The 27,905-nt window shown below is 35.6% G+C and overlaps 2 protein-coding genes across 3 annotated transcripts; one reads left to right on the top strand and one right to left on the bottom strand.

Moving 5' to 3' along the window:
- Positions 1-340: 340 nt before the first annotated feature.
- Positions 341-7,819, bottom strand: LOC135157041 (peptidyl-prolyl cis-trans isomerase NIMA-interacting 4-like). Its single transcript, XM_064111441.1, has 4 exons — positions 7,656-7,819; positions 5,800-5,864; positions 2,171-2,290; positions 341-1,628 (listed from the first exon to the last, which is right to left on the bottom strand). Exons 1-4 carry the CDS (start codon positions 7,729-7,731, stop codon positions 1,470-1,472), a joined length of 420 nt encoding a protein of 139 aa, XP_063967511.1. The 5' UTR covers positions 7,732-7,819; the 3' UTR covers positions 341-1,469.
- Positions 7,820-10,557: 2,738 nt separating this feature from the next.
- LOC135156969 (spermine oxidase-like) lies at positions 10,558-27,767 on the top strand. Of its 2 annotated transcripts, none has more exons than XM_064111148.1 (7): positions 10,558-10,812; positions 16,430-16,589; positions 18,133-18,224; positions 19,720-20,507; positions 21,846-22,062; positions 23,102-23,299; positions 24,410-27,767. In XM_064111148.1, exons 2-7 carry the CDS (start codon positions 16,436-16,438, stop codon positions 24,533-24,535), a joined length of 1,575 nt encoding a protein of 524 aa, XP_063967218.1. In that variant the 5' UTR covers positions 10,558-10,812; positions 16,430-16,435; the 3' UTR covers positions 24,536-27,767. The 2 variants fall into 2 exon arrangements, with proteins under 2 accessions (XP_063967218.1, XP_063967219.1); XM_064111149.1 differs by lacking the exon at positions 10,558-10,812 and adding an exon at positions 11,476-11,538 and having other exon boundaries at positions 24,410-25,260.
- Positions 27,768-27,905: the final 138 nt, after the last annotated feature.

Here is a 27,905-nt window from a genome sequence, read left to right on the forward strand (position 1 = left end):
CCATGTTTAATTTTTTTTTAATCATGTACTAAATAACAAACTTGCCAACTGGACTTTATTTTGTATGGCAACATTATTTACTCTTTATTTACCGGAATGAAACAACACAATACAAAATAAAGGAAGTCCAGTTGAAAAGTTCTTTTTTTACAAAACTCTTGTCTCTTTCAATCGCAGTCTCTTCAAATCTCTGCATATTTCTGTGTTTTCATTCCTCTTCTCTTTACCCTTATCTCTTTCTCTCTCTGCCTCTCTATCTATCACTCCCGTCTCTTTTTATACCTCTTTCCATTTGTATTTACTACTCTGTCTTTTCCGTCTTTCGATACAAAACAAAGAATTTGGTAAAAAAGATTCATATTTTTTATTTCAAATATTCTATTTTCAAAGTTCGTTCAGAATTTTTCTAAAAAGTAATTACAGGTGCAAGAAATTTGAATCAGATTAATTCCATTAAGCTTTGTACAGTTCAACTGTTAGCCACACTACTTTGCCAATATAATAAACATTTCTTAAAAGAATGTCTGTAAATAAAGAATAAAGGAATGATGTACCCATGCTAGTCTAAAATTCCAGACCCCTTTGGAAGTAACTTGAAATACAAGCGACTGTCTATTCATTTCATTCTGTCTCTTCTCTTTGTTTTCCCTTTTCCTAACCCTATTTTGGATGGTGACGACTTGCTAGGAGAAAATGAACTGTAGTGTACGAATACAATAGTATGCATCATTTATATAGCACTTAATACAATGTTATCTCAAGTGCTGCATACTATTACAATATGATAAAATAGAGCAACTGCTATGAGTAACATGTACAGAAATTCTGTGCAATAAGTCAAATATATAATCTAACCTAAAAAATAACCTTAACCATTTTGTTTTGCCCAGCTCACATGAGACTGACTCAACAAATACTCCTGTAATAGTTTCTAGGATAAAAATATAGGGGAAGTGTTTGATAGGGATTTAGTTTATGAATGTCAGGATTGGGGTTAGGTTGAAGGCTAGATTTCATATTTGACTTATTGCGCAGATTTCCATGGATGCATTTGTTGCAGCAAATCATCCAGAAATCCTGCCTCTCATATCACTTTGTTGCAGCAGGGAATGAGACTTCTTGTATATTACTCAAAAGGCTAATCCCTTACAATCATAATGCCCTTACCCCTAGGGGGCAGATCCAGGATTTTCCAGGGGGGGGCATATTTTCCCTAGGAAAATTTGAAAAGCAAAAAAAAAGTTTTCACTAAAAAAATGAAGGTCATTTAGTCTCATGTAAAATTTGACAAGCAAAAAAGAAAGAGGTCCTCACTTGTGTATGAGCGACATATTTACATTAAAAATATTGGCTATGACTCTCAAAAGGGTTCCGCCACTGCTTACTCCAACGAATTATTTGTATTTCTCATTGTTCTACCTACATACATATGTACATTAACACCCTAAGCCAGGGCACAGAGCCTTGTGTTATTTCTTTCCCTCTATCATGATGATATGATAACCAAACTTTGTCTTCACTGGAGGGTCGGTGTAGATGGGTTTATCAGTGGTGCTAGGCTGGAGAGCAAATGCTGCGTCTTGGAACGGTCCAACCATGGAACCTCTTGTCATCCATCCAAGGTCACCCTAAGGTCAAAAGAAAGAAATTCATTTCAATGTTTAAATGAAGGTGTCTTTACTGTCTGTTAAGTTGGCATCAATGTCCAGCATTTGTAAACTGATATTATGTGATACACTATTCGGGAGAAGCCAATATATCACAATCATTTGTTAAATCCTTTAATTCCGGGTTTCTGGTCTGATGCTTGCCAATGTACCATTCTTGTCTTGAAAAGTATGTATTCAGAGTTCATACCCCTTGGCACCCAATCAATCACAAAGAGAAGCCAACTGGTGAAAAGTGCTCAAAGTGAGATTTGCAGATTTAATTATCACTTGTTAGGGATATTGTAAAAAGTAATTATACCTGTGGGTGTTTCATATAGCTGTTCAGAAGAAGCAGATGACTTTACGAGTGATTGGTGATAACCTTATAATCTGTTTCTCATTCATTTATTCATATAACAAGGTATCACCAGTTGTTCATAAAGTCATTGGTAACTTCAGTATGACACATGCACCTGGTAGGACTGTAGAAAGAAATCTCAAAGACTTATTCTTTGACATACCCCTTGTCTTGCTTTATCTTCGCTGTATTTCTCTGCTACTGAATTAAATCTTTCACCTGCTTTTATCTTCTCCATAGCCTCCATGACCTTGGAATGCTTCTCACATAAGATATGCCTAACCTGTGGTAAATACAATGACAAAATGGAAAGAAATGTTATACAAAAAACAGAGACAATGTCACATCAGTGAAATAGTTGAAAGATGATACATTTTGAAGATAGACAAGTGAGAAATTAGACATTATCTTAGAGTAGTTATGAAGAAAATAATTATATAACTTTTTTAATCTAGATTTAAATTCAGAGTAATTTCATACAAATTTTGATTGAAAAAATAAAATTTAAAAATTCCTTTTCCTGCTCTTCTTTTTTATCCACTGCTTCCTTCCTCCTCCTTCTTTCACTTATTGTATCATTTTTCTCTTTCATTCTGATTTTACCCCTGTCATTTTGTATCATAGAAGCAGAAAGCAATAATGCTAAATGCGTTAAAATTAAAGTCACTCACTGGTAATGGACTCTCCACTGTATCATATAAAGAATCATATTATTAAAACAGTCTTGTTGATCATTTTTATCAAAACAATGCAAACTTCAACTTTAATTTAAATCCGATTCCAATGAAATTTCCACTAATCTATTATTCAATGTATAACTTGGATCAACTATAATATGTGACAGATCATACCGAAATGAGAGACAAGTCGCAGATTGAATCACTTAGAAAATCGACAAACTAATAAAATGGTCAAATTTTTTATGATATATTTTTTTTCATTTTCTGATTTCTCAATGTTTTATGTTTACTCTGTTAAAAAGATGAGTGAAATTGATAACAGGAAAGTGATAAAAAAGCAATTTTTCCGCGAGTGTTTTTTTAGGCAGTTGCAACTTTTTCTGGCACTCCGCACGCTCCACTTGATCGAATTTCGCTCCATACTACGCTCCGCCCCTAGCAACGTAAGCCATTGTTGATTGGCTATTCATAAACATGTTGAAATGAACAGAGGCCAGGTGCTCGCTCGATCGATCGATAAGTCCAGGATACAGTTTTAGAGAGAAACATCACGCTCAATAGGTATTCTGAAAAGCATGCTTTTTGACAAAAGTTTACAAACGGGACTAGGAGATGGAATAATACCTTATCTAGAGTATTTAGCCAAACTATAATCGCGAAATAAAAGCCAAGAACGCAGAGTATTTCAAAACACAGTGTGTTTGTAAGGATTATTTTCTCCGGGTAATTTTCATTGAAAATAACAAGAACATATGTTTCATATTCTCTCATCATAGGCCTATGATCAGCATGTTTTCATTAAGAAATTTATTAGATAGCGTTTTCCAAAGAAACTAATTGTTCAAATCCTTAAAAGTAATTACTTTTTATGAATGTGATTTGATCTAAAGTATTATTTTAAAAAAAGGGATTAACAAAATTATTGCTATTATTTACCTTGTGTGGACTTCAATATGATCTTCATTATTTCAAACAATTTATAATTAAAACCTTATTTGCCCTCATTTTCCTCATACAGTTTGAAGGAATGATAGATATAGTGAAAGAAATGTATAAACAAAAAGAGAAGCATATTATTCACAAATGTCCGCCAATGAAAAATGGCCCGTACCGACCAGTTTCTTAAAGTAATAAAAAATATGACTATCTTCATATTCCTCTTCCTAAGCGCGATGTGAAACTTGTTGTTATTCTATTCCGAGAATTAGGAATTCATGAAAATATCTTATTGATATAGGTAAGCACAATGAGAGCATGAAATTTGTTGATATCGAGGAGTGAAAGCTGGACATTTTAAGCACTTGTGCGAACGCACAGCGCAAACTTAAAAAAATGTGGATATTCACACGGTATAAAACGGACATTTTACAGAGCATTTTAAAAAGTCAATTTGTATATAAAAACAAAAAATGAAAGCCCGATGTCCGAACTGAAATATCTCCCCCGACCTTATTTTATTCACTCGTTCTTCTCCTCTTACAGTGTGTATTTCCTCTTCCTTTTCCCTCCTCTGTACTTATCCCCTTTTTCTTTCTTTCCCTCTTTTCCCCTTATTTGCGCCGCCAATGGGGGGGGGGCATCGGTCTCCCTGGATCTGCCTATGCAACAGTTGCATTACAAGATTTGTTATGCATGGGTGATATACATTACAGTAAACTATTATTGAAAGATTAAAGATCAATTAAGTTCTCTTTATTCAAACACTGCAACAAAAGAAGAAAAAATCCCTGTGATTTTCCCTTTTATCCCCCCCCCCCCCCCAAGCAAGATGTTGATACTCCTTTGTGGGGGATTTTAATGGGAGAGATTACCTCATTGTCGAGGGTCTAACGGGGATACTTTGATGTCTCATTCCCTTTAATTGAACCTCTTTTTTCAACAAACCGTATCCTAAGCTTTGGGAGCTTTGTAAGGTATCAGAAGAGAGCTTACGCCTCCATAGTGTTGGTTTGGTGATGACATTTCAAGGGAGGAAAAATCACAGTAAATATGGAATAAAATGATGCTTATTATTGTTTTAAATATGATAACACCGTGTATTAAAAATGAAAATATTTTATACCCTACAGTATTTTGTTATCAAGTATTGAAGATTTATCGCAAGTTGATTTGGAAGACTCAATAACGGTTAACCAAGAATGCGTGTTCCTGAAATAATGAGGCAAAGGCAGGGATTTTTAGAGGCTTTTAACATGAGCTTGATTTTTTAAAACAGTATATGCTTCGATATTATACAACAGAGTAGAGCAAACACATGATATACCTTATAACACGTTTGATCTATAAGAGACAAGATCGAGCAAATTATTCCCACTGTCTCAATAATATAAGCATTCATAAAACGTCAATTTGTAATGGAAAAATAAAAACAAATGATGGCCTATATCCATTATAACAGGTTCATATTTATAGAAAACAAAGACATTAACTATTTTACAAGGATAATTTATTTAATTGGACCATGCGGTGACTACAGTCATAGTGACTCGCTTTACGCGATTGTCATTCAAATAACACGTTGACACAACGAAACCATTGGAACCCCCCCCCCCATGGTTTTATATCCGACCTTTTCTTACAATAATTAGGTAGAGCATGCATGACATTTTTATTTCTTTGATAAAGATATCAATTACTTGTATAATCAAGAACTTTCTACAACCTCTTTGGTATAATCACGGAAATTAAAACAAAATGTAAAATTGCCGTTGTCATGCTTGCCGCGATCGCACATGCCCTATTTAACTACTGTTCTCAGTGCAGCGGCGCAGTTGAAGCCTCCTTATTGGTCAATCGTTTCACTATTTTGGCAAGCGGTTGCTAGGGCATTTCGGTTAGCATAGCGGTGACAAAGTAGACTTTTTTCCTGGTGCGGAGTCAAAACGGAAGTCAAACTTCAAAAGCGTTTTTCTCTTGATTTTGATTTCCAAGAGCCCAATTCTTCTTGCATTCTAAGGCTAATATCTCCACTAATATTTAGTTTTACTCTTAAGGGTCAAGTGATACATCAAATTAAAGGTAAAGAAACGGGGAATAATAATCACAAAAAATTGGATTTGAAAAATTCCGACTTGTCTCTCATTTCGGTGTGACGAGTCACATATTTTCTGACCTTGACAGTTGTTCCTCCTTTCTTTTGTTTTCCTCCACCGCTATCATCATCTCCAGAGGCCCCGCCTTCATGATCAATCAGTAAAGTCAACCAAAAAAAGGGCAAAAACTTGTTTAAACAAAATTCTGATTAAATGATTTGGATAATGTTTCAATTATTTTCTAACAAACGGATCTAGAATACCAACAAAACACACCAGCATACTTTTCAGGATATGAAAGTATTACCATGACTTCTTTTTTACTTTCATTCTTAAGTTTAGACATAATGTAGATGTACAAAATCCAATTGTCTCTCAGCTCACAATGCAATGAACATTTTAGTATATGCTACTCAAGACTGAACACAATCTTTCCTGGAGACATTTCAAAACTAAAACAGCTTCAATAAGGTCTTTCCACACACAGTGTGTTACTCTCCTCAACAAGTTGGCATAGATGAGTCCATTAACACCATTTTGCTGACCCATCAAGATTCATATTCCATCTAATATTTTGATACTTCATTTACCTACTCCTAACTAACTCCTCCAAGTATTTGATGCTGCAATTATTTATTCTTAATACCACTTCAAACTGACTAATTAGTTTTATGCTGCAAATACTAGTATTCAATCCTATTCCCAAGACAATTTTTTGTGATGTTTTTACCTGTATGTTACAATTACCGATAATCACTCCCTAACAAACTCTCCTAACAAACTCTTTTTAATGATACTGTCATTCACTCCTGACTACCATGAGACATATAGACTACTTCTCCTTTGTTTTTGTTTTTTTATGCTGCAATTATTCACTTCTAAATATTTCCCATTATCCTTTAAGTTGTTGGTGCTGTAATTATTTACTTCTAGTTAATTGCCCTATTTTTTTAAGCTGCAAGTGCAATCCCCCTATCACCAAGTATTGGATTGATTGCTTAATTTTTTGTAGAAGAACTTGATTAATTGATGGTGATGGCTAAGATGATGCAGCTTTTATGATATAAATATTCAATCCTTATCCTACACCAATACAAAGTCAAAACACAATATTAATAAGCAACTACCTCAGACTCTCAGTCTGACATTCCAACTCAAACTTGAAAGTTTGGATATCAACACCCTTGTCTCAAAAGCACACTACCAAAATAAACTGTGTCTAGCGCTTGACCCCTAAACCCAAACGTACGCGACAACCACTCATTCAATGAACAAGGTTATGATATAACCTTGTTCTCAGTTATATCTCCATCATGTGTGGCAAAATAAGGATGGCAATGTTTGGCTTATTTTCTCTTTTTCTTTGGGACAAATGCTTGATTTTTTTACACTGACAGTTTCCATTACACCTATTCGTCATACAACTTGGCCCTTAAGTAAATTTGATTCTTTAAATTATTTTTTTCTTAATTAAAAATAGAGATTAAAAAATGAAAATTTTCTTGCCATATTATTTTTCACCAATAGAGGGCGTACACAAAAATATGCCCAAAATTCAAGTTTTTGAGCGCTCTCGTGAATACAAAAATTATTCCCAAGTTACTAATGAAAAATAAATTGCAACTGTACGGAAATTAGTAATTTTGGTCACAAAAGTGATATCTTAATCATTTTTTAAAGTGTGTGCTCTGTACAGCATTGGCATGCCATAGTCCAACCTGTAGATTCCCAACAGGCAGGGTGGTTGCAGTGAACAAGTGGCGACAACCAGATGCTGGTGATTGTACCTCAACGGACGGACAGATACAGTCCCCAGGCCAGGCCATCGCACGTACAGCTGAGCTAACAAAAACATTAATATGTGGGGCTACATTTCGTTTGCAGCAGCCTACTACAAAATCTAAATCAAAGCTACAGATTTTCCGATGATTCTCACCCTTTCCTTTTCCCTTGGGCTTTGCTCCTCCTTTCCCACCTCCTCCTCCTCCACCGCCACCTTTATTTTTCGGCATTTCTACGAGAAAATATTTAAAAATACGTGAATTTGGGCTTCTTCTTTTTTTTTAATGCACACGGTATGTCAGCGCTCATGAAACAAACAAACAAGAAAAAATGATAGTAGGCCTATATCAGAGATATATTGCCTACATTAACTCGAAAAAGGGAAGTAACTCAATATGAATATCAAATAAATACATTCGAAATTCAAGATTTATTAATCTCGTGAAAATGTAAGCAACATTTTCAGTTAAAATCTCAATAAATTCAGTTCATTGATAGTTGGTGGTTGGTAGTGTAATGACTATACATTATACAGAAATGATAAGAGAGGGAAAAGGCACAATTAGGATCACCCTAAAGCATAAGTGATGATAGATTTTTTTTATATGTATTTTCTTAAAAATATTAAATTACCTGTGCATATAGAAAATGCCTCATTTCAAAAGATAATCAGTCATTATAAACCATGGAAATCGGATCTCATGGAATAACAAATAAAACAGCTGGTCGCATGTGATGTTGGAAATAGAAATCTGAAAATTCATAACTCTAATATCATGGAATTTCTTTCTTACAAATGTTAAAGGACAAGTCCACCCCAACAAAAAGTTGATTTAAATAAAAAGAGAAAATCCAACAAGCATAACACTGAAAATTTCATCAAAATCGGATGTAAAATAAGAAAGTTATGACATTTTTAAATTTCGCTTAATTTCACAAAATAGTTATATGCACATCCCGGTCGGTATGCAAATGAGGAAACTGACATCACTCACCGTGACTCACTATTTCTTTTGTATTTTATTATGTGAAATATGAAATATTCGAATTTTCTACTCATTGTCCTGTGAAACAAACTTGTATTTCTCCCTGAACATGTGGAATTACCATTGTTTAACATTTTATGGTTCAGTCAAGTTGGTCCGTACTGTCAAATCTGTAAAAATTGAAATATTGTATAATTCAAACAATAAAAAAACAAAAGAAATAGTGAGTGATGGACATCATCGATTCTCTATTTTGCTTGGACTAAATTATGCATATAACTATTTTGTGAAATATAAGCGAAACTTCAAAAAGTCATAACTTTCTTATTTTACATCCGATTTTGATGAAATTTTCAGTATTATGCTTGTCTGATTTTTCTCTATTGATTTTTTTTGATATTTTTCTGAGGTGGACTTGTCCTTTAAGTCTATCCCGGCAGAATGTTGATTTTAAACAAAAAGGATAAATGTCATACAAGTTCAACACTGAAAATTGCATCAGTAATTTAAATAAATAAAAAGATTATGGCCGCGGCCTATATGCTATGATGACATTTTCTTTTATTTCGTATATTTTCCCAATACACAAAATTCTTGGCATCTGTGATATGCAAGTACATGTATAATATGATAAGATACAGGCGCAGCGTATAGAGTTGTCCCCAGAGGGGTGGGGGGCAGTCAAATATATTGCTGTACAGTACATGTATGCGGGACAAAAAAATAACACGTGGGTGTTTTTTTTTCCAGTTTTGGACACGGGCCGCGCGTGCATTCGTTATGGGTATTTTCAAGAAAAGGGTGGGTTTGAAAGACTGGTCAATGGTCAATCGGAGGGTCAAACATATTTTTTTTCCAAATTTTTTTTTTAAAGACTAGCAAAACAACAACTTGTTTAGGGGCCAAATGTGTAAATGAATCCTGCGAAAAACTTGTTTAAGTAGGTTATTTTGCACACAGAGAAAAACTCGTTTACGGTGTGTTTTGAAATAATTTGGTCACGCATGTGTACAGCAATACACTTTAGGGGCCGTGTGCTTGAGGCCATGGATCCCCAAAAGTTTCATTTGAAAAAGAAAAAAAAATAAAGGAAAGGAAAAATTTGATATCGTTTTCAAAATTATGACAATTAATCTACCACAAATTCTGACATTTAGGGCCTAAAGGCCTACATAGGCCTCAAAAAGGTAAATAAAAAATGCTCGCTCGGATCTTTCGCAGCTTTTTGGGACTTTTCCGCCATAAACTGTATTTATATCTGACCCCCCCCCCCCCCACACACACAATATTTATTTTTATCATTACGCCACGTCTGTCCGAAAAACGAACTATGTTTTAAAAATACATATGGGACGTACCCCGGGGAAGAACAGATTGGCTCTTCATAGCCAATTTGAAACGGGTTTATCTCATAGAGATATATATCTCTATGGTTTGTCTCTATAATCCCGGATATAGTTTAGGATATTTTGTATTACATCCGTTGAACATATGTTTGCACTGACGCGGTATTATATGCAATGATCGAATTTGTTTATTTTATGTAGAATTTAATTGTGAAAAACAGGGGCCGCGGAACGGTTTTCAAAGTGGGGGGGCTGACCATGCAAAAAATCACAATCCTATGGTCATTTTTACGTTTTTGTAAAAAAGTGAGGGGGGGGCTTTAGCGCCCCCACCACCCCGCTTCCGCGGCCCCTGAAAAAAAAAAAACATTCACCTACCTTCCCGTAATGCATGCACCAAAATTGGAATTGGATATCCTATAACAGGGGCCGCGGAACGATTTTCAAAGTGGGGGGGGGGGCAGCTGAGCCAAAAATTTTTGGGGGGCTAATATTACCATGCAAAAAATCACAATCATATCATTTTTACTTTTTTGTACATGGTTTTGGAAACAAGAAGGAGGGCTGAAGCCTCCCCCCCCCCCCCCCCCCGCTTCTGCGGCCCCTGTATAGCTATCATATTTGTCACATATCAAGGTTATTACGGCTTAATTATTCACAATGTTAATTTCAACATGAAACAATTCCGTTCAATTTTCCTATTCATACTACTAGCCTATTACGCATAGTGACTGGTGCTAGCTAGTGAGGCATAGCTATAGAGATATCTCTATGGAGTGAGGCTTTGTGGTGGTGAATCAGCTGGCTGCGCTTGCATTGCGCAATTTTATTTTAGAATAGAGCACCTGCCACCAATTCCCTATTTGAGCATCTGTCTTCTCGTTTTAACTGAAGTAGCTACACATCTGTTATTAGACTAGAGTGTGCATAGATCTGATGTTAGTTTGGACGTGGATCTGGAATTGAGATTGATTTTAAGGTGAGTAGATGAAAGAAATAATAAATTTCATTTCTAATTCTCGGCGCTGAGAGTGAGACTGAGTCAACTCGGGAGTCAACCAGTTTGTCGCCGTGTTTCTCGCCCGCTCTTTGGCCCCGCGTGGCCAATGCAATGCAAAATGCTGAACTTCTACTTCTACTAGCTTCTTGCTGTTCTGCTCTGTGTGTGATCATGTTCACGTTGTTATTTTAGCCAGGAATAATTTATTGTATGAAGGGGAGCCCCATGTCTGCGCACCTAAAACTTTAACTTAACTTCTTAAGTCAAGATTAAGCATGATTTAATTTTTATTCCACAAAAGTTTTCAGTTGATGATGTTCCTTAAATCATTGTGACAGTAAGTGTGCCAAAAATCTCGTGAAAATGTGAAAGAAATATATGATTTTCTTGGAAAAACCCCCGGACAGTCATTTTCAGATTGAAAAAAACAATGGTGCCCCTTGTCTGCGCCCCCATTCACTTTACACACGATTCGAGGATTTGATGAGAAAGCTTGCATTTTTAATTTGAGGCTGTCACATGAATATATGCCAAAAATTAATTATTTTCCACCATTTTGAGTCGGATTCTTTAATGAATATCTTTCTATGTATTTCAGGTGTAAATTTGTGGTTGTTAAGTACCTTTTCTTATTAGAATCACAGAGATACGCGTGTGCGCAGACTTGGGGCACCTTACCATACTGAACCAAATGGGCTACTACAGGTATTGCATTCTGCCTATTTCCTATCATTTCTATCGACTACAAGTAAAGTATAACTTAGTTTTTAACAAAATTATTTTGATTTGATATTAATTTATATTTGCGATACGTTAACATTAGGACTAATCTCTGTTGCCGTGGTAGTGAGTACTGAGTATTCCATTTTTTATTTTTTGTCTCGCCTGCATAGCAGAGCGAGACTATAGGCGCCGCTTTTCCGACGGCGGCGGCGGCGTCAACATCAAATCTTAACCTAAGGTTAAGTTTTTGAAATGACATCATAACTTAGAAATAGAAAGTCTATGGACCTAGTTCATGAAACTTGGACATAAGATTAATCAAGTATTACTGAACATCCTGCCTGACTTTCAGGTCACATGACCAAGGTTAAAGGTCATTTAGGGTCAATGAACTTTGACCATGTTGGGAGAATTATTTTCAAAATCTTAACCGAAGGTTAAGTTTTTGAAATGACATCATAACTTAGAAAGTATATGGACCTAGTTCATGAAACTTGGGCATAAGGTTAATCAAGTATAAGTGAACATCCTGCTAGAGTTTCAGGTTACGTGACCAAGGTCAAAGGTCATTTAGGGTCAATGAACTTTGGTCAAGTTGGGGGTATTTGTTGAATTACTATCTTAACTTTGAAAATTTATGGATCTAGTTCATGAAACTTGGACATAAGGTTAATCAAGTATTAGTGAACATCCTGCCTGAGTTTCAGGTCACATGACCAAGGTCAAAGGTCATTTAGGGTCAATGAACTTTGGCCAAGTTGGGGGTATTTGTTGAATAATTTGAATTACCATCATAACTTTGAAAATGTATGGATCTAGTTTATGAAACTTGGACATTAGGTTAATTAAGTACCAATGAATATCCTGTGCGTGTTTCAGGTCACATGACCATGGTCAATGATCATTTAAGGTCAATGAACTTTGGCCGTGTTGGGGTATTTGTTTAATTACCATCCTAACTCTGAAAGTTTACGGATCTAGTTCATAAAACTTGGACATAAGAGTAATCAAGTATCACTGAACATCCTGTACGAGTTTCAGGTCACATGACCATGGTCAAAGGTCATTAAAGGTCAATGAACTTTGGCCGTGTTGGGGGTATTTGTTGAATTACCATCCTAACTCTGAAAGTTTATGGATCTAGTTCATAAAACTTGGGATTTAAGAGTAATCATGTATCACTGAACATCCCCTGTGAGTTTCAGGTCACAAAACCAAGGTCAAAGGTCAGTTAAGGTCAATAAACTTAGGCCATGTTGGGGTAATTGCTGAATTGCCATCATAACTTTGAAAGTTTATAGATAAAGTGAATGAAATGTGGACATGGGTGTAGTTGAAAAGTCTTAAGTCACCGTTCAAATGTCATTTATGGTCAATGAACGTGGTATTATGTCATTATATGAATGGTGTTTTTGTGAATGATTATTTTATAGTAGTTTTCAAAGTTAGCACTGCTGCTATATTAAATCGCGTAATGCAGGCGAGACTGCCAGAGGCGTTCCACTTGTTTAGATCTACTGACCCTGCCATTTATTTTATGCACAATAAACATTCCCAATGCATGTTGACTTTCCATCTAAAAAATTGTATTTTTAATAGTGCTGTCATGTCATTTAAACCTTTGTTTTGAGTACAATCTCACTATGAATATTAATATTTCCTTTGTTACTAGACTGTGTTATGTTTCTGTTCTTTGTTTCATTGTTTGTTGACCGTCGCAATCACAACTGAATGAAGTGAGCAATTAAAGTTAAACCACTTTGGGTGCTGTTTTAAACTTTTATGGTAATTTCTAATTGTGTGGGGGGGCGGCACTTCCAGTTTATTGAAAGATCATCCATATTTGCAATTTGCCTACTTCCATGATACAGTATATGACACAGCAACATCTGACTCATCGCAATTGAATATATACTGCATTGAAATTACTGCTTTCTCCCGGAGGAGGAGAGGGGATGCAGTTCGGAAGCCCCAAAATGAAAAAAACAAACAGTGGTTACAATATTTTAAAACCGAATAATGCTTTAAGTCTAATCACTTAATCCTTCAATGTTGAAATCTCCTCAGTGCTCTCCTCCCATGTCTTCTTTTATCTTGATATTGTGTCCATGGATACGTTATTCATCTTACAGTGTACATGCCCTATTTAAAACAAAGCGTATATAGTGGTTTATAAGTCCTGCTTCATCAGATTCTAATCAGGTACATTTTCTTAAATGACTGTTGTTCAGTGAATTGATAAATGTTTGTATTTTCTGGAGAACAATGTATACTCCATCATAGGCAACTTTTAAATCCCACACTATTGTTATTGTGTAGGCCTATAGGCTTTATTATGGACTTTATACTTTGCTTTGTGCAAAAAGAGATTCATTCGTTCCTGAGCAGAGCTTGTAAAACGTTGTAATGTAGGTCATGTACACAGCAGCTATGGTGTCTGTATGACTTCAACAATGAATGTTCAGCAGTGTACAGGATTTGATTACCTTGCACTTTGCCACTGTCAGTAGGATGAATGTTTATGAGTGCAATGGACATAATACTTCATGAGGTGAAAGATGATATGATCCATTCAACGAGGCTACGCCTCGTTGAATCAAAATGGATCATTTATTTCATCTTTCACCGAATGAAGTATTCCCTCCCCTTTTCTCCATAGCACGAATGAAAAGAACATTCATTATTTGGTTCATAGGACACCTAAAAATTGATTATTATTTTTCATATGAAATTTATCAATTTCGATGCAAAATATGCTCATGTGGTGCGAGCTCTGTCTTTTGATTGCCGTGTACAGTATACAACATGCGCTTTGCAAACAAGTGTTTTTACTTGTGGTGCCTGCAAAGCAGTCTCGGTGCACGCGTGCAATGGACAAATTCATATGGATCCAAAATTACATGATAAATGGATCCAAAATTGCACGGTTGATGACGTCATTGTAAATTAAATGGGATGAATGATTGAGATCAACCAACCAATCAAATGACGAGGATCTATCTACATGTAGTATCTACATGTAGGTGTCATATAATTTACTTTGATGATACTTCCTGAGTTGCATCGGCAACATACAGTATTTTTACTGGGTTTGGGAAAAATTGGTACATTGTTATTAAAATTAGATATATATATATTTGTTTTGGGTTTTTTTGGGGGGTAAGTGTTTTTTTTTTCAAAATGTTAGAACATTGGACTAGCCACCCCCCCCCCCCTTAAAAGAAATAAGTATTTATAATTTTCAATATTTTTTCCATCTACACCATGTAGATGAGCAACACATTCAAGGAAAATTGATTAAGATTATGATATATGATGTTGAAAAATGCAATGCACAAAATTTTATGAGTACCATTTTGTAGAATTTTTTTTATTGGATCTCCACCCCCCAAACCCTTTCTAATACCAGTCAGGAAGAGAAACTGTATGTGTATCCCATAAGCTCTTTAGTTTAATCTGAATGCCAGATTTAATTGTATGGTGTAAGGCCCATACATATTGTCGAGAGAGATGCCAGATTACTGGATGGAGCTAAACGTATGTCACAACTTTATTCTAAACTTTTGGCTAATGATATAATAATAATAATAGTAATGAGGAAGATGATGAAGTTAATAATGATAATAATGATAATAATAATATTAATAACATTAGTAATAATGATTAATAATAATATTAATATTAATGATTATAATGATAATAAAATTTTGTAATAATTATGAGAATAATAATACCCTTTTATATATAGCATTCTCAAGGAATTTATGTCAGACTGAATATTCAAACTAATGTATTAAGGTATTTAGGTATTACCTTCCGAGTTTGCAGTATTACAAGATTATTAACCTGTTGACTATTGAATTCTATAATACCCAAAGGCTTTGTACAGGGAGTACTTGGTTCTGGTATACATGTACAATTGGTTAATACGAGAATCAAAAAGCAATCCGAAGAAGTTGATTGAAATGAGCAGGTTCAGTACACACACTGAATGTATGCAGTCATGACTTTACAATGGAACTGAACTTAGATGATAGTTTTTCATTTAAAGGAGAATGAAACCCTTGAAACCAGCTGAATCCATATCAAAGAGAAAAATCAAAGAATATTGTTGAAAGTTTGAGGAAGATTGAATGAATAATAAGAAAGTTATGAGCATTTGAATATTGAGATCACTAATGCCATGTAGATCCTCCGTTGGCAATGCGACCAAGATCTGTGATGTTACACACGTACAACTCCCTCATTACTTTAGTACTTACATGTATTTCACTTATATTCTCACTTTTATAGAGTCTATCACAAGGTGAGATGTTCTCTTTATGAGAGGACAAGTACAGAGGTTTCACAACATTATATCATTGATGAATCGTTTGTCATATGATTAGAAAGAGCAAAAAGAGATGTTTTGGGGTATATTTTCAGTGTCCAAAAGGGGAGAGTTGTTCATCTGTGACATCATAGATCTTGGTCGCATTGCCAATGGGAGGATCTCCATAGCATTAGTGATCTCGACATTCAAATGCTCATAACTCTTCTATTGCTAGTCCTATTTTACTCAAACTTTTGTTGATCTTATTCTTTGATTTTTCTGCTTTCAAAAAAGCTAACTTGCTCCAAGAGTTTCATTCTCCTTTAAGAAGGAAAGGAACTTGAATTTTGTTATGGATAGGAAATAAATGCAGGAACTTACTGAATTGAAAGTGAAGGGCAGTGAGTGAGCCCTTGTAGTGCCTCGTCTGGATGGCATTACGGTAATCATTATGTACAACAATGCAAGCGATCTTGTTACATACATGTACAGGCACTGAACATATCGTTTGATAAGCTTTATCAGGGTATTTTCTTTTACCGGTATTTCAATCTATTGTAGGTGGTAATGGCAGGGGAAAGACGGAAAGTCGTGATAGTTGGAGCCGGTATGGCGGGTCTGTCTGCAGGGGTGGAGCTCTGTAAGTCGGGTTGCTATGACGTTACCATCCTGGAAGCAATGCCAACATGTGGTGGAAGGATACAGACTCTTAAAGGATTCGGTAAGGAACTTCTTATGATTGGCTTGAAATCAGTCTAAACTTATTAAGGAATGTTCTGTGGTAAATAAAGGACTAATGATGTAGGATCTGTTTAAATTGGGAATCTGGTATATACTGAAATTTTGCTATTTCAGTCTGATTTAGAAAATTGTTTATGATGTTGATTTTAAAAAGATCCATTAATGATTTCTCTTGAGCAGGGTTGGGCTCAATTACAAGGTGATTAATCAATTACGTAATTAATTACATTTTTTGAGTAATTGTAATTGTAATTTTGAAAGGGAAAGTAATTGTAATTGAAAAAATGTAATTGACTTCAATTACTCTCAATTACTTTTAATTACATTCAATTACTTTACAATAAACTTACTTAATTTATGATTTAATTTCATGACCTTTTTTATGTCAACTGCTTCAGCATCAAAGAGTGTAATATGCAGAATCCGTGCTCTTTAACATAATTAAACCTTCACCTTTTCAGTTTCTCTGTAACTTAAGAGTTATGTTGAAATAGGTGGTGCTAATACATACAGAATACAAGGTGATTTCATTTATGACTTTTATAGAAAGTAATTGAAATTGTAATTGACAAAAAAAGTAATTGGTAATTGTAATTGAACATTTCTTCAATCACGTAATTGTAATTGAGGAAAGTAATTGAGCCCAACCCTGCTCTTCAGTGCTCGGTATCTTTCATGATTTCAACAATATACATGTATGTATGTAGTGGGATGTCCCCTGAAAACTAATAGCTATCACTGAGTGAAATGGCATACATGATACATGTCCTCTAATTGTCTTCTCCTTTATGTGTGAATGATGTCTGAAGGGTACATGTATGTAAAAGACAAGTCCACCCCAAGAAAAAGTTGATTTGAATAAAAAGAGAAAAATCCAACAAGCATATCACTGAAAATGTCATCAAAATCGGATGTAAAATAAGAAAGTTATGACATTTTTAATAAGTTTTGCTTAATTTCACAAAATAGGTATATCCACATCCCGGTCGGTATGCAAATGAGGGAACTGATGACATCACTCGCTCACTATTTCTTTTGTATTTTATCATATGAAATATTCAAATTTTCTCCTCATTGTCCGGTGAAAAAAAGTTTTATTTCTCCCTGAACATGTGGAATTATCATTGTTTAAAATTCTATGGTTCATTCAAGTTGGTCCTTATTGCCAAATCTGTAAAACTTGAAATATTGTATAATTCAAACAATAAAAAACAAAAAGAAATAGTGAGTGAGGGACATCATCAATTCTATCATTTGCATGTGTCTAAATTGTGCATATAACTATTTTGTGAAAAATAAGTGAAACTCATAACTTTTGTATCTTACATCCGATTTTGATGACATTTTCAGCATTATGCTTGTCTTATTTTTCTCTATTGATTCAAATCAACATTCTTCTGAGGTGGACTTGACCTTTTACTAAAGAAATCATTTGAGTTTGCATTGTATTCCATATTTATAATCTGAAACGTTAACTCTTGTGAAACGCCATTTTGAGTACTATTTTCTGTTCCTTTCCCTAGGTTCTCGTGCAATAGAACTGGGAGCCAATTGGCTTCATGGTACGAAGGGAAGCCCTGTGTATGAGCTAGCCAAGACACATGACCTTCTCAGTGTAAGTACCCTGGTGTTTCTGTGTTGTAAAAAAGGTTACCATTATGGTAACTTTGCCATCCAATGGTAACTTGCATGGTATCCTTGATTTTGATTGGCTGTCGATCAGCGTTGCCATGGCAGTTACCACTGGATGGCAAAGTTACCATAATAGTAACTTTTATGCAACGGGCCCTGGAGTTTGTTGTAGGCAAGTGGCATTGACCTCTACATGTATCTGCCTGTGATTTTATGCCAAGGTTCCTAACAATTAAGTTATGATGTGTGGTTAACTTGCAGGGATGCCATTTTTCCAACTTAACCCTAACTCTCCCGGGGTATTTTGATTCTTGTCCTTCCCGGGGGGGGGCCATTATGGCCCCCCCTTAAGATCTCGGCCGCCGATCGCGCGAGCGATGCAAAAATTTGCACGCTGGTAGTGTGCGATGTAATCTACAAGGCTGTATGGTAAAATTTTCCAAAATAATGAGATTTTATTTTATATGAATTAATTATGCTAATTTATGCATAAATCATACTTTTTGCTCTAATTCACTAAATAAAGCTCCTAGAGTGCTAATTTTTGGTAGAAATATTCTTTGTAGCATTCTTAACAATCGCATTAAAAAAAACTTCAGTTTGGAAATCAATTTCTTATGTATTTTATTGTTTTATGAATTTCTTATGTATTTCTTTGTTTTTTTACTTTTTGTTTTTTATTGTTTTATCAATGGAAATTGTTCCAGACTTAATTCTGATCATAAACAAGGCAAAATAAATTAAGTTTAATCAGTAAAAGTAGAAATAATGATACATTTATGAATTTTGGCTAAATACACAATTTGCATTGGATTTGTACATGAAATCACGTTTATGAGCAATTTTGGGTCTGACATGCACTTATATAATGTTGCGTAATGTCGTAACCGTGTACCCGGGCGTCACAAATTTGGGCTCAAAATTTGCGCGAGACTTGAAAGTAAAAAGTCTGTGAGCGGCGAGGTCAAAAAATTTTGTGCAGCAGATATATCGCGAAAATTGTGGAGGGGGGGGCCATAATGGCCCCCCCCCGGGAGAATTAGGGTTAAGTTAGAATGCAGACTTTTCTGTCAATTTGTTTTTATTTTTCACCCCTTTTTTAGTGTTGCAGTTGTCCCAGAATGCTACTAATTTGACCAGACAGGTTAAGTCTCGTGAATTATGTCTGAGACTCCCGCATTAGGGTCTCTTGCCCACCCCCTCAAATCTCTTTCTCATGCATGTATCGCAGCCTATCCCCATATACATTATACACAATTCCTTTGATCTCTTGCCGAATCAAATCTCACGCATAGCTGGTCTTCGAACTTGGCATTTCTATTTGACACTTTAAATTGTGTATAATAGTGTTGATTAGGATCTATTAGCTGATGTAACCAATCAGCAATGATTTAATCTGTGCATAAATTGATGAAGTTGAATGTCAAGGTCACTATTATCATTCTTTGATAGTATCATCTATGATTTTTTCTACACAGTATTCAGATGACAGCTCATCATCTTCATCAGATGAAAGTGTGTCTTCCCCCTCATACTCTTCCATTTTCGATGAAAATGAAGCAAAGTGGTATAACTACAACAGCGTGGAAGAAAATCAGTTTAGAACAGAATCTGGAGAGTGCATAGACACTAAACTGGTTGTCAGAGCAAAGAAGATGTATGCCGACGCCCTGGACAAGAAGCTTGCTGAGTGCGAGCAACCGGAAGTAGATATTGACCAACGGAAATGTTTAGATGAAGCTGTAGCTCAGGGATTTGCAGAGGAGCTGAAGCAGCATGGTGTCATCAGCGACACAAAAGAGTACCGGCAGTACTGGCTGATGTATGAACACTGTTGTAGAATGGAGTGTATGGATATTGGATCAAACACACTTCAGGATGTTCAGCTCAGAAGCTATGTCAACTATGAGGAGCTGGAAGGGGACTACTACACTACCCTCGGCCGGAAAGGCTACCAAGGTATCTTGGAGAAGCTGCTTGTGGACATCCCGGCAAACAGTATCCACTACAACACCCCTGTATCAAGGATACAGTACGCCAAGTGTCATGATACAAATGATGTTGCTCTGGATTATGAGGATGATTCGGTTGTTATGGTAACCTGTGAAGATGGGAGAACTTTCCTCTGCAATCATGTGATTGTGACTGCTTCTATTGGGTTTCTCAAGGAGAATGTAGAGACTCTCTTCCAGCCTCCCTTGCCAGAAGACAAGCTTGATGCAATCAGAATATTCCCCTATGGAACTGTCAACAAGATCTTCATGAAGTAAGTAAAAAAAAAAGTGAACTTTGGAACGAAGTATCCAATCATAATTAAATTTGTACTTGAAAATATACTTAAAATTTGTATTTTCAGGTTTGAAAAAAAAAAATGTGTGCTTTTTTAATTTTCAGGTAAATTCAGATTATTCAATCTCACATTTCATTTTAATGTACAGTATCTATTTAGAGTAGGCTGGGTAATTCATTCCCTTACTTATATACTTACCAGTTTTGTTTTAAAGCTCATACACCAAATACTGCTTATTGCAAATTTGCAATGTTTATCACAATGGAAAATGTTTGATGAAAATTTAGTGGATATTGTTCATGTATTCATTTTGTTTTTACTTTGCGTTTGTATAATTGACTCACAGCCCACGCTGAATGGGTATGATATTTTATGATTGTGTTACACAAGTTTGTAATTACCTATAATAGAGGAAATACAGGAGAAATAAAAAGAAAGTTATATAAAATGGAATAATACCATGTACATACTGTAATCACCACCAATAAAAGTAATTTGATGAGAATTACCCAGTTTATAAAAGGGGATATGAAATGGAATATAGTATGTACACTGTATAATCATCTCTACTTTCAGATATGCAGTTTGTATTATTTACTTGTAAGGGGATATGAAATCTACTAATAAGATACTTGAAGGTTTGTGGATATTTGTTAATGGTATAGGTTGGCCAGCATAACAAGGTATAATGAAATATGTGTGTATACATTTACATGTAGCACCATTGCAAAGAATATTGACTACACATGTGCATAATTATGTTGGGAGTAATACATGTATAGGGAGAGTGGATCAGCTGTAGAAATGTCAAATAAGCTAGTATCAAATTCAATAATACAAATATATGTATATAAAACCTTATGGATAATGTGAAATTACATTAAATAATAGGTAATCACCCTATGAAGGGAATATGAAGTTAAATAATATGTTACCACCTGCATTAAATAAAATGAAAATGATATAGGAATATTTGTGAACCCTAATTGGATATGGGATGTAATGAAATAATTCAATTCCAGACATTAAATGTCAATATGCAGAGGACAAGGTGGCCTAAAGAGCAGAAATGGTTAAGAAATTAAAGGGACACCAACAAAATTCTGTGGCCAATAATACTAGGTACATTGAGGCCAATCATCAGGGCATTCTTGGCCATGGCCTGTGATGTCCTTGTATTACTCTACACCCTGTAATACTACACCCCCCCCCAAAAAAAAAAAAAAAAAGAGAAAAGAATGAAAACCGATGTGATGTCATACTTTATGATTTTTATTTATCAAATAATCCATTATTTTTTTTTCCAAAACAAAGGTACAAGAGACCATTTTGGACCTCAGAAGACTTTGGCCTTCAGGTTCTGTGGGATTCACCAAACAAGGATGAATCTGAGGAGGAAGAGAAGGAGAAATTCTACCGGATGCTGACCGGGTTTGATGTTGAAGATAAGAATGATGATATCCTCTTGGGATGGGTGTATGGACGAGGAGCGGATTACATGGAGACGATGACTGATGAAGAAACTGGACAGGTGAGGCTCAAACTTGATTTTAATCTCTTGACTACTGAATTCTGTAATTCCTATCATCCTTTTGCAGGGATCGACAGTATCCAGTAGCCAATGGGTTTATTCATTGGATTCACAATACAGTGCATCATCTATCGGTTGCAGCTGACAGGCAAATTTCTAACTTCAGGGTCGACATTGCGCGCAAACGCAGGCATGCAGCGCACGGTGCTAGTCTACTGTAATGTGACTGTGATGTTTCGAAAATGAAAACCATATGGCAAAAGCGGAGGAAGAATTCACCGAAAACGGTCTAAATTTGGCAAAGAAATATTCGGCAAATTTCTCTCCCACCACCTGAACCCTGATAAACAGCATATGCAAGCAGGCCAAACAGCATTGGCCAGCGCAGCATAATTGCATTTGCATGCATGCACTAGTGTGCTCATTAGGTGTCAACTTTTTCCCATGTGCCATTTTGAATTTTGGCCTAGATCCGCTGCAACCGATAGGTGATGCACCATATTGTGAATCCACCAAATTGAGAGGGTGTAAAAGTTCTCGGTTATTTTTTGTTAAATATTCAATTGCACTCTTACATCAAAGCAAGTCTTTCCTTACTGACTACTTGATGCAGACGGTGGGTTTTAAAGAAACGACGGACCGGTTGGTATATGGCCAGACAAAGGGTATTTTGGGTATGTGCCTACATGTACATGTAGAAAGGCTAAGAGGGCTATTGGCTTTTAAATTCAAGGTAGGTGGCTCAAGGGGGCATGGCCGATGATGACATGGAAGAAACGTACATAGTAGGGTAAGGGGATGGGCTGAGGATAGAGGATGCACTGAATAGTGCAAAGTGGAGGGAGGGGGTAAGGTTCATTGCCACAAGTTTGACGTGAATCCAGTCACCCCCGTTCAACAGGAACAAATGGGATTTAAAACTTATGACTACTGACTGATATATGCTATTGAAATTGCTGAATAAAAGATGAATAGATTATGAAGATAAACTAAACTGTCTTATTCAAGCAAAATTTTTTGTCTTTGTTATATTAAACAGCGTTGTACAGCGATACTGAGAAAGTTCTTGAATGACCCATCCATACCGGAGCCTGAAAAGGTTCTCTGCACCCGATGGAACGGTAATCGGTTTCAGCGAGGGTCATACGGAGCCTTTCTACCAGTGGAGGGATCAGGCAAGGAGATTGAAGCATTCCAAAGACCTGTCTACAGCCAAAGAACCAGACATGGAAAGAAGGTTAGAATCCACTCTTTACATCAGAACTTTTAGTTTGTCAGTGATGAATTTGTCATAGAATTACATGTTAAGATCTTGAGCAGATATCTATATCTTTATAGTACCTGTACATCTCTGTGATGGTGAAGCATGGCGATTGATATTTTTTCAATTTTCTCTCTTTGAAATATGTGAAGATATGTTATATGTCTATGTTACCCCAATTGATGTACAGATATTGCCTACCTTGAGTTTGAATATAACATTTCATTTCCCTGACGGAGTTTTGTCTTGCCTGAGGGATTATATTTTGCCTTAAGTGCGCAGCGCTGAGGGACAAAATATTTTCCTGAGGGAAAAATATAGCTTCGGAGGGGAGTTTAAATGTTATTTATTGAAGATAGACCAGGCAATGTTATATCATATAGTTTATGTAGATTCGCCATCAGAGATTGCATTCATCATCTGGCTTTATGATCAACTCGAAATGCTTGCTGCAGCTCTAATCCATCTTTGTCATAGTTGAAAAGTTTAGGAAAAATACAGCAAGCATATGCTTTATGCAATCAACATGTAAACACAAGCCTGTATTTCAAGATAACTACCCGATTATGCAACTTATTTTTATTTTTTTGCAGTCGTTTCTGCATTTTATTCATAAATCAATAATAAATGAACATGTTCACATAATACCAAACATATAAATGAATACAATTTAAATGTGACAATTGAAGAGATACATCATAAATAATACAGAAAAGACAGATAATTAAATCATACATTAGCATGTGATAAAGTGAGTTTGGTAAAATGCAAGGGCCAGCTACATGTATTATTAGCACAGAGGTGCTTGAAGCAGGAGCTTATAAGCAGCGAGTGATGTCACCTCAGTTAATATAACTCCTTAGTTTACATTACAGCGCAATTATTTTCTCTGAGGTGACATCAAAACCTAGAATATAACAAATGCGATCCTTGCAGCTATGATCACGTGATGGCGTATTGACCTGACTTGAATCTATATTACATGTATGTAATATGTAATTGTAATATATATTCAACTCATTTCCCTGTTATGATTTTTCTATTTGTTAGTTACCTGCTTGAATTATTTTTTCATTTTAATTTCAGGTGCCTGTTCTCCTCTTTGCTGGTGAAGCATGCCATGAATCCTACTTCTCTACGACCCATGGTGCTATGGTATCTGGAATGGACCAAGCGAAAGTTCTCATCAAGTTCTCTTCAACATCAGAGTAATCTTTACAATAACAATGCAATAATGTTTCTGGAGAGGACCAATTCAAATATTGTCAAGTTCAAGGGCTTATAACATGAGGTTTGCAATCATGAAATTAAGTTGATTAATCTTGGTGCAATATCAGATCCTTACATTTGTGACAGTCATGTTTCTCTAATTTTGCACTACTTGATGAATCCAAGAGAAGACATACCAGTGTCTTTAGTTATCTTAAGTAAGTCATGTGCTGCCTTTCACATATTCTTCAACCCTCTGTATTTCCTCTAAAACTGCTCTAAAAATTTCTTGAATCACATCCTGGAAAATGGTTTTATCACATCTAAAGGTGCTTGTACACCGAATGAAATCCAGGAGGCCGTTTCATAAAGCTGTTTGTAAGACAAGAGCGATTTAAGAGCAACTGGTGAACCCTTTTTACGCATCAAATAATAAATAATAATATAGGATTCTTATAGCGCACGTATCCACCTTGCTAGGTGCTCAAGGCGCTCCTATATTACCCCGGCTAAGCTAGTTTACCGATTCCGGTGCACACAGCTTTCTAAGGAATTACTTCTTGCCGGTACCCATTTACCTAACCTGGGTTGAGTGCAGCACAATGTGGATAAATTTCTTGCCGAAGGAAAACACGCCATAGCCTGGAATCGAACCCACGTCCTTCAGATTGAAAGAAGAATATTAATCACTAGACATGATGCCCCTGTCACCAATAATCACCAATTAACATTTAATGGTGAATATCATTTACCACAAGAAGGGATCACCAGTCGTTCTTAACTTACGAACAGCTTTATGAAACACCCACCAGGTGGGTGTTTCATAAAGCTGTTCGTAAGATAAGAGCGACTTTAAGAACGACTGGTGATCCTTTCTTTTAGTAAATGGTATACACCATTGGCAATGGTTTAGCGCGTAAGAAAGGATCACCAGTCGTTCTTAAAGTCGCTCTTAACTTACGAACAGCTTTATGAAACGGCCCCCTGGTCTCCTTGTCCCGAACCACTTGCAGAATGAGTGCATAATAATGTTTTGGGGTCATTTTACAAAGCTGTTGGTCAGGTATGCATGACTTTCAACATGGCTTTACTCACGACTGGTGACCCTTTCTTGTGCTCAATGATATATCCCTATGTAGCTGACTCATCACCTAAGAACATGTTCCTGTCACAACTGGTGACCCCTTCTTGTGCTAAATGATATATCCTCATGCAGCTTACCTAGCACCTAAGATCATGTTCCAGTCATTCCTTAAGTCGTATGTAACTTTACCAGCAGCTGTATGAAACACCACCAAGGTATTCTGTATACTAAATACCTGGGGGCCGTTTCATAAAGCTGTTTGTAGGTTAAGAGCGACTTTATGAAAGACTGGTGATCCTATCGTACGAGCTAAACCATCGTCAATGAACATTTTGGTATATACCATTTACCACATGAAAGGATCACCCGTCGTTCTTAAAGTCGCTCTTAACTTACGAACAGCTCTATGAAACGCCCACCAGACATAGTCAATGATTGGTGTGAACAGTCTCCCTCTGAAGTGTATATTTTACCAATATTATTTTCACACGTCTATGAACTGTACAACTGGACTGGACTGCGCAGGTGCAGAGGTGCCTATGATAAGAGTAACATGAAATTACTATGGGCATTCAAGATCATATTTCCATTTGCATTTTGTTCCAAGAGTGCCCATTAATTAACCAGTTAGAAATTTGGTTTATATTTTTTAGAATTCAATTTGTGATTGACTAAATCTTTGTGTGAATGGTTCTTAATAATAACGATGATAATAGATAATACCCTGTAATTCTTTATGTACGCTGCGCACAAGTCTGCCGAAGGCATCTAAGTCGCACAAGAATTGGTAGAAGAACACTTATTTACTGTCATCTCAGGTTATAATTAATGTCGAGTACTGTTCGTTTGCTTCTTGAGGCTAATATAACCAAAGTTAAAATTTGCCATACTTGTGGACCATACTGAACTACAGTACTTGATTAAGCTGTTACATTTCTGTGTCCTGATGCCAGAAGATTATTTTGTCATACAGTATCCTTTCATTTGCGTTTAACCAAAGTTATGACTCAACAAATTTCTAAATTGTGTTTGGACCTTGCTAAGAGATTTTATATAGCTCTTATCAGATACCAAAGAATGATGCCTTCAGATGTTTCCAATTCATGGTGCGATGATTTCTTGATAGACCAAGATATTAAAGGGGTACTCTGGGCTGATAGCGATGATATTTCAATAGAGTAGAATTCACCAAGCACAATGCTGAAAATTTCATCAAAATATTATGACCAATAACAAAGCTAACAAATTTTTTAGTTAAGCAATATTTTCTGAAAGCAGTTATATGCACATTGTCATGAATATTATTTAGGTGGGCTGATGATGTCACATCCCCACTTTCCTTTTTTCTTATGTTATATGAAGTCATAATCATATCAGACTATCGTACTTGTGTCTATGATACATTGTACATCTCCCTTATAATCAAATAAGTTGCAGCAATAAATATCTTATGCATTAAATCAGTTGTCAATTCATTTTTTCTACTTCTTGGATACAAAATTTGAATAAACATAATTTCATGTAAGAAAATATAAAAGAAGTTGGGATATGACATCATCAGTTTGCTCATTTAATATTCATGAAGACGTGCATAGAACTGTTCAACTGAAATAATGTTAATCTTTAAAATTTCATTTCTTGTCTGATTTAAATTAAATGTTTGGTGTTTTGTTTGTCTGACTATCTCTTCTAATCATATTATTTTCAGCCTTGAGTACCCCTTTAATGGTGTCTTAATTGTGAATGTATGATTATCAAATCACCAGCAAGTATAATTATGTAATGATAGCCAATACATTTACATACATGCATACTTTGTGTTATTGTGTTACGTGCCCATTGACTTTGTGCAAAGCATGAAATTTGATTTTTATGTTGTTTTAATGAAAAAATTTTGTGAACTTACACAAACTTGTATGAGATTGGGAAATAAATGCTCAATTTATGCTTTATTTTTATCAAACTAATTATCACATGGTATACCAGTGCAATAAAACATACATGATCAGCTGACACAGAGTTGATATACCATGGAGGTACTATTCTGTGTTAATAGCTCCATGGATATTCTGTACCTACCTGTATTAAATATTAGTCGTCATTATAATATGCTGATACCAAGGATTGTATTAAAAAAGTGACCAAAACATATTCCGTTGCCATAGTTTTTGTAACAATCATTGGTTTGGGTGGAAGAGTTACTAATTTGTATTTCTTAGATAAAATTGTGACTTTTTTTTCAAATTGTCTTGCCAATGAGAATCCATGATTTCCAAGAAGTGTTTGATA

Source organism: Lytechinus pictus, chromosome 16, assembly GCF_037042905.1.
Source record: "Lytechinus pictus isolate F3 Inbred chromosome 16, Lp3.0, whole genome shotgun sequence".
Classification (NCBI taxonomy): Eukaryota; Metazoa; Echinodermata; class Echinoidea; order Temnopleuroida; family Toxopneustidae; genus Lytechinus; species Lytechinus pictus.

What these genes read in the sequence shown, in the direction of transcription:
- LOC135157041 (XM_064111441.1), bottom strand. Translation starts at nt 7,731, where the DNA reads ATGCCGAAAAATAAAGGTGGCGGTGGAGGAGGAGGAGGTGGGAAAGGA. An exon ending in GCCCAAGGGAAAAGGAAAGG is followed by an intron (nt 5,865 to 7,655) that starts GTGAGAATCATC and finishes TTGATCATGAAG; the next exon opens with GCGGGGCCTCTGGAGATGAT. An exon ending in AAGATAAAGCAAGACAAGGG is followed by an intron (nt 1,629 to 2,170) that starts GTATGTCAAAGA and finishes TTTTGACCTTAG; the next exon opens with GGTGACCTTGGATGGATGAC.
- LOC135156969 (XM_064111148.1), top strand. Translation starts at nt 16,436, where the DNA reads ATGGCAGGGGAAAGACGGAAAGTCGTGATAGTTGGAGCCGGTATGGCG. An exon ending in AGACACATGACCTTCTCAGT is followed by an intron (nt 18,225 to 19,719) that starts GTAAGTACCCTG and finishes TTTTCTACACAG; the next exon opens with TATTCAGATGACAGCTCATC. An exon ending in GTCAACAAGATCTTCATGAA is followed by an intron (nt 20,508 to 21,845) that starts GTAAGTAAAAAA and finishes TCCAAAACAAAG; the next exon opens with GTACAAGAGACCATTTTGGA.